This window comes from Megalops cyprinoides, chromosome 23 (genome assembly GCF_013368585.1).
Source record: "Megalops cyprinoides isolate fMegCyp1 chromosome 23, fMegCyp1.pri, whole genome shotgun sequence".
Classification (NCBI taxonomy): Eukaryota; Metazoa; Chordata; class Actinopteri; order Elopiformes; family Megalopidae; genus Megalops; species Megalops cyprinoides.
The window spans coordinates 24,262,270-24,269,846 of record NC_050605.1 but is presented as its reverse complement, the minus strand read 5'-3'; the positions used below and the strand labels follow the sequence as shown (position 1 = coordinate 24,269,846).

Below are 7,577 nucleotides of genomic sequence, written 5' to 3'. Positions count from 1 at the left end.
TCTCAGTGTTTTTGGAAACTTCCTGCAGAATCCAGAGCACTCAGATGAGGTCATCAAAGGGCGATGATGTTACAGCATCACCTCCATCTGTCAGCACCGCCTCTCCCCAGCCAATCAGCAGGCACACAGCTGGGGACGAACTGCTGTTGTAATGAATGAATCGACACTGACCTAATGCAAGGCATCCAGCTCCTGAATGCCGCACCACGCCGGCCCTCTGACTCAGAACTCTGCCAAAGGTGCTCATTTCCCTCAGAGAACACCTGGAATCCCAGCCCAGCCGTCCTTAAAGACAAGAGGCTGGGAGAAACTCTGTAGCAGTGATCACAGAGGTAACTCTTCTAATGACAGGTAAGAAGAGTTGCCATGGACACAGCAAGAGATTTCCATCCTGTGTAAGACAGAGTGTGGCAGTGTTGGGCTGTGACCTCAGCCCCCTGAGATAAACAGAGGCTGGAACTGAAGGGTACATACCGACAAAAGACTGAAATCATTCCCGTGTGGTGAGAGGGGTGGCCGACTTTCAAATATATGCCTTACAAAACGTCATTGTCTTACTTTGTATTTTGTACACTTTTGACAGCATATTTCTGCCCTCTGAGCTCATAAATAAGTACTCTAACACACTGAGACAGAAGCACAAACTCATCCCCTCCAGCAGCAGTGTTGCCGTAGCTCTGGGTCAGGTCTCTCATTTTGATTCCAGCAGTGCTTCTCCTGATCAAATCTGAGGCCCCAACAAATGAAATCTTTATTATACATACTGCTATGCCATGTGTCTGAGACGCGTGGAGATCAGATCAACGGCAGACAGGCCGACAGAGATAGAGAAACTATCGCAAGTAACATTCTGATGCTTTCCTGCTGCACGTATCTGTGTGTGATTGGATCACCTTATTTCCTGCTTATAATACGCTTCTGTGTGAGGTGTGATAGATCCTCACCTGTTGAACAGTCTGGCTGGTGTTTATCTCTGTATTTCACTCTGTCCTCTCCATACATGTATGAGTTCAGCTCTTATCTGAAGCCTTTTCTCATAACCAAGATCTGAGCTGGAATGTCTTTGGTTTTGTTCATGGTTTCACAATGTCTCAATCTCCACCAGGCCTTTCCGACATGCCGTTGATTTATTTCTTTAAAAATACAGCTAAATGAATGTTCTATTGATGGACAGAGAGGCTGGGTCGCTCCGCAAATGAACAGGAAGAAGCCTGTAATGCCTCTGACATTCATCAGCATTTACAGCGACAGGTTCCTCTTGGTCAGCAGTTACCTTATGTCCGTATTGATGTCCGGGTGATAAATAACCTGGTGGCCCTAGTTAGTTACTGGTGATATATAGTCCTACCGCCGTTAATTAAAACGGAACAGAATACTGCTGCGCTGTGTCTGTAGCTCTGCTCGTTTTCCTGTTCCTTTAGTTTAATAACCCATCTCACCGAGTCTCCCGGTGCTATTTAGGGATGCAGTCTACATGTCGGACAGCAGGTGGCAGCATTTGGCGGCATATTCTATTTAAAAACTGTTCAAAAAGTAACATACTAGTCAGAGGTACCGAAAAGGGACCACTTAAGATCTTTTACTTTGCAAGCGTATGAAATGCCTTAATGGTGTTCAATATATTTCACATATAAAAGTCGATTTTCTTTGTCCTAGTGATAATAGCGTTGAAGACATTGATGACAGCTGAAGTAAATTCTCCAAGGGAAAGCGGCAAACGTGTAAGTGCCCCTGTGGTGTGGCCCACGAAGCGTGCTCTAAAATAATACACCAGGCTAAAAAGTATCGAGAATGTACCTGCTAACGACCAGCCATTTTACACATTTGAATTCGTCAATCGTAAACATTTCGTCAATGAAGCCACAACACACATAACTATATGCAGAGTTTAAATTATAGTCGTTCATTAATCGGTCAGGTTCACAAAGGCGGCCACCCACTTAGAATTGAATAACTAATCATCGGTAGCTGAGTGTCCGCCTTACTCTGATGGGGCCGAATTTATGCCCCCGGATAAATTATGTTGAGGACCGCAGGTTCAAGGCATCTTCCGCATTGCAAGTGCAGCGGCCAGTGGATGCGTGGCATATTTGGAGAGCATGTCATCTAATCCCAGATTCCGCAGCCACTCAGATAAACCACGGCGATAACCAGCGATTATGACAGAGAGATGTGAGGTTTACCACAGCGGTAACTTCACCCTCTCCAGCTCGGGGCTCGACGGCGGAGCCATACCACAGGAATGGGACAAACGGTGTCCTTAAGATTCATCTGGGGTTTTGAAAACGATATATTCGTTACGACTGTCCCTTTTTTATCCCCCTGTCATTTCAGATGAACGTAGGGCGATAGCACGTAGAAATCTTCGCTCTCTGCGAGGGACCCCAGGGTTACACTCGCGCCCTCTCGCCCCAAAGTTCGTTCAGCAGAGAGAGAGAAAGGGCACGGATGCAAAAATCGCAGATCCAACAGCCTCTGCAGCTGCCTTTCAGCGCCAATTTTCTCCCCTGCAGAAATATGATCGGGGCCTTGAGCATTACGGCATCAGTTCGTGTATAATTGCAAATTCCCAAAGGTCTGGCAGTCAGTATCCCCTGCAATTCTGCGGGCTTATGCTTTGACTGAATGGGGTACAGGTGTTGAAAGGTTCGCATGGCGCTCTCAGAGAGGAGAGGGAAAGGCAACTTAACCGTGCCGTCTGAAACCCCTGCATGAAAACCGCTATAAAGTGGGGCCCCGCGCTCAGCCTCAAAAGCCTGACTAATGCGCCTGAAATTCGCAGCGCGCCGGCGCAGCTGGGCCCCTCTGCGGAGCGCCGCGCCGGCGCAGCCGGCCCCTCTGCGGAGCGCCGCGCCGGCGCAACCGGCCCCTCTGCGGAGCGCCGCGCCGGCGCAACCGGCCCCTCTGCGGAGCGCCGCCCCGGCGCAGCCGGCCCCTCTGCGGAGCGCCGCGCCGGCGCAACCGGCCCCTCTGCGGAGCGCCGCTCCTGCGCGGGCAGCCTGCTGCGGTTCCGCCACACTGACTACTGATCTCTCTCAGATGGCGTTGGCGAGATGCAAAAAATTTGGGAAATAAATACCGATTTTATTGTTTATTTCCAGCCCAAATATATATAGCTGTCTTGCTACACATTAGTGTGTATATACCTGAATATGAATTACTCTATACCTGCCTGCCTATGAATTACTTCATACCTCATTTGCTCAGTGGAAGTAGTAAACTTAGCTGACTAAACTTGTGGTGTCTAAATGCAAGATGTATGCGAAAAGAGTTCCCGTTTAGCCTATTTCGTTTCAGTAAAGTGTGACCATTGTTTTTTGTTTTTTCTTCTTCTTCTTTTCCCCATCTTTTGAGTGCTTGCCTGTTTGAAATACAGTATATTGTTCCTCTGCACCCCTATCACAATAAAGTAAATACAACTGGAAGAGGTAAAGGTTCTGCGCCCCCCGCAAAACCTACACACAAAATAAAATCTAACTTTTGTTGACGTCCGTTGTTATAACGTTATTAACTCAGGTTAATTCTTTGACAGTTTACTCAGATCTTGTTTTAGCGTAACGCGCATTCCGCTACAGCGCGCCTCGGGGCAATGTCGGAGTGTGCCGCTTTCTACGCCCCTTTATCGCGAGCTGTTGCTCCATCGTCAGTGACGCAATCGCCACTGAAACCTGGGAGACTCACCTGAAACCCCGGCCCTCCGGCGCTGATTTCTCCTCCTGTGCGCGAAAGAGGCGGGCGCAAAGGGGGAGCGAGGAAGCGGTGCCAGTCTGATCCGGCCCATCAGTCTGAAGAGTGAGTCACAGGTCCGCATCCTGTGGCGCGGAGCGGAGGGCTGCGGATTTGGCTCTGAAGGGCAGAACTTTTCGTGAGCTTGAAAGAAAGTGAAAAGTCAGCGGCGGGAAAACGCAGCGTTTGAGTCAGTGTAATTTTTCAGTTTTTGAAGCGTATCGGTGCGTGAGTCAGTTCTGCACGCATCTCGAGTTTCTAAAATGATTTGAACCCCCGGGAGCCACGCCACGGAGACTGCGTTGAAACGGAGGTAAGCGCGTTGCTTTTCCTATCAGCGGGTCACCTTCGGAATGTTTGCTGGAATGGGACACGTATTTTTAACCACACAAGCAACTTACATTAATAAATAATACATTATTGGTCCAATACAAACTATAAACTTCTCAATTTAAACTCCACCGACTTGTTTTGTGCAAAAAATCTTTAATAATGGTGATGATAATAGTTCAGTTGATGGATCTGTAGTATTTTCATGCTGTTGCCTCGGCTTGTTGCATTGCAACAGAGAATATTGTCGCACACAGTAACAGAACTATAGATTGAGTCTCAGAATCGATGATTTCTTTAACATTGTGTGTCCGTGTCTTCCCGTTGTGATGGCGTATTGTACCTACACTTTTCACAATTAAACTAAAGCTGAATGGTTTTCTTAAAGAGGCATCTTGGTGTCGCACGTGTCATGTAGCCCATAGAAGCGTATATGAGTCACCTTCCTTGTTTTTTGTGTTGCACTGAAGTGGTGTATTTTTGTATAACATCGTGAAATCCTGTCGGAGTTCCTGTTTGGACGGGGTTGTACATTTTCCACGGTCAATTGTGAGCGCGCCACCGAAATTGCGCAGAGAAATTGTTTCTGAAACAGGTGGCATTTGCAGGGTTGTTTTTACAGTCAGGATTATTTCCTTTCGCCCTGAAGTTACTCATCTTTTTCAAAGTGAAAACAAAATTCCTCCTCCATTACAGTGACCGCCGGCATGCGCACCTGCTGTAACGCGACGCGGGCATTATTTGTTTTCTTTAAGAGATTAATTTTAGATTCGAAGAGGAAGAGCGCAGCATTGTATTAATGATGATGATGATGGTAACGGTCGTAATTTTAGGGCTGCAACAACCTGTGTTTAAACGCAAGCACGGATAAACTGCAAGCCTCTATTTTTGATCTGTTTTTGAACTATATTTAAACTTTACACTGTTAAACTGTTCTCACTAAACTTTTATGAAGTGCTTTAAATAGCTGAAAAGACATATTTCCACAGATTGTTTTGTTTTATATTTATGTATTTAAAATTTATAATTGATATAATATATAATTTATAATTTTTGAACAATGGCAACGTTGAATGTTCAGTAAATTAAGAGATTGAATAAACTGTGGTTGCGGCGAAAACTGAACGGCAAATGAACGATCATGCTGGGAAGATGGTGTTTGCATTCTTTGTAGATCTTAGTTTTTTGTGGGAACACGCTTAAAATAAAGTGGGAAGTGACAGCGATCTCCAGCGTCTGGGAGTCAGGCGAATCACGGCACGTCCAAGATCTGATTACCCATCACAGAGCCTCTCTCACTGACTGCCCACAGAAAGCAGCAGCCGGCAGAGCCGTGAACACCTCGGCGATTACTCATTTTACCGTATTAGCCGCTTTTGCTTTTATCTGAGTTTATCCCGATCTTCCGCGGGGCCAGTTGTCAGTCTCAGCCCCGTAGCTGTGCGCAGACTCGTGATTCAGACCGAATGCCGGTTGTGGTAAATTTCGCTACGCATCGCGGAGCCGCGGGCGAGCTGCCCGCTGAACACAGCGCGATTCCAGATCTGCGCTGCCTGTGGTGACTCAAACGCGGCTCTTACTCAGTGACAGCGGCTCCAGCAAGACTGCTTATGTCTTCACTTTAAATCGTAATGCTCCGGCAAAACACTAAGCGCGATTCATTGGGCAGCTGTGTAGTACGCCTGCGTGTGTGCTGAATGTGCTGAAGTGACCCATATTGTTTTCCCGAAGGACTCGGTCTCAATCAGGCCTGGCCTCTGCAGAGCAGCCGGTCCTCTTGAATTAAGAGCCGTTTCTATTTTTAAAGTGGCGCTCAAACTTTGATTGATGAGGTTTTGTGTAAGTTCGTGGCATGAGCTTCTTAAACGTGCTGGCCTGGTTTCTCCCCGCAGGGCTAGGATGAAGCTCTGCTCGCAGGCCACCGTTCACATCCTCATCTTCCTCCTGGTGCTGTGGGCTCGGGTAAGAGGGCAGTGCCAGGACCCCCCAGCTTCCCCAAAACTGAACCTCTCCACCACCTACAGACTCCCCAGCTTTGAGGCGGACACCCCCATCCAGAACATGGTGCTGTTTGACGGGCGTGTGTACGTGGGAGCGGTGAACAGGATATACTCGCTGACTGAGGACCTGCAGAAGCTTTCAGAGTTTGAGACCGGGCCCGTGCTGGAGAGCCCTGACTGTCTGCCCTGCCAAGCCTGCCCCGAGAAGACCAACGCCTCAGCAACCGTCGCCACGGACAACGTCAACATGGCCCTGCTACTAGAGACCTTCTACAACGAGGAGCTGATCAGCTGTGGCTCCGCCCACTCGGGGGTGTGTCAGAGCCACGTGCTGAACGACAGCCTGCAGAACGCCAAGGTCAAGTGCATGTTTTCCGCTAAGACCACCGGGGGGCGCCACGGGTGCCCTGACTGCATCGCCAGCCCCGCCAGAACCCGGGTCCTGAACGTGAAGGGCGAGAACGTGGTGATGTTCTTCGTGGGGAACACGGTGACCCCCTCGGCGTCCGGGACGCCCCTCCAGCACAGTTTCTCTGTGCGGCAGATGAAAGAGTCTCAGGACGGCTTCAGCTTCTTCTCCGAGCGCTCGTACCTGGACCTGTCGCCGCCGCTGCGGGACAGCCACCCGATCCGCTACGTCTACGCCTTCCAGAGCGGGCCGCACGCCTTCTTCCTGACGGTGCAGCCGGAGGAGGTGGGGTCTCGGGCGTTCCACACGCGCGTGGTGCGGACCTGCTCCTCGGACCCGGAGCTGCGGCGCTATGCGGAGATGCCCTTCGAGTGCATCCTGACCCGGAAGCGCCGGCGCCGCTCCGCGCAGGTGGAGGTGTTTAACGTCCTGCAGGCGGCCCACGTGGCGAAGGCGGGCCGCGCCCTGCGGGAGGAGCTGGACCTGCAGGAGGGCGAGGACGTGCTGTTCGCCGCCTTCGCCCGCAGCCGCTCCGACTCCGTCCAACCCACACCCAGCTCCGCCGTCTGCGTCATCGCCCTCAGAGACCTCAACGCCTTCTTCAGAAACTTCATCCTGAAGAGGGAGACCAGACCCCCCCAGCACTTCACAGGACCCGACGAGAGTCGCAGCTTCAGCCCGGTGAGAACAGGGTCATTTTCTTTTGGGGGGGGGGTGTTAATAATTAAACAAAATTACTCTTTTGCCTTTTCCCCAAACAGCTCGTCCACACTGCCACCTTATACAGGGAACATTGCTCAGCTACACATTAAAAACCACAGTCAATATTATAGCTTTAGGTTTGGGCAGCTGTAGGTCTGTGATGCATGTAGGCAGTCCCTCCAGGCCGAATCCTGCTGCGGCCTTTACCTCTCCGCTCCCCCGTCAGTCACCTGCCTAGATGTCTTTATAGGGTCCCCTGCCTCTTCTCTGCTCCGCCCATCCATCAGCATCGATCCGATCAATCTTTAAATCATCGGATCAATAGAAACATGAATTTAACTGCTGACGACCCCCCGGGGCCCGTCGATATCCTGAAATGGCATTAGTTTCCTGATTTAATTACCCACCTC

The 7,577-nt window shown here is 49.9% G+C and overlaps 1 protein-coding gene across 1 annotated transcript in view; it reads left to right on the top strand.

The window, feature by feature from the left end:
* The first annotated feature begins 3,798 nt into the window (after nucleotides 1–3,798).
* met (MET proto-oncogene, receptor tyrosine kinase) overlaps nucleotides 3,799–7,577 on the top strand; it is a 41,702-nt gene continuing 37,923 nt past the window's right edge. Inside the window, exons 1-2 of the mRNA XM_036518163.1 lie at nucleotides 3,799–4,039; nucleotides 5,949–7,146. Coding sequence (XP_036374056.1) covers nucleotides 5,956–7,146 — 1,191 coding nt within the window. The 5' untranslated portion in view covers nucleotides 3,799–4,039; nucleotides 5,949–5,955. The remainder of the gene's footprint in view (nucleotides 4,040–5,948; nucleotides 7,147–7,577) is intronic.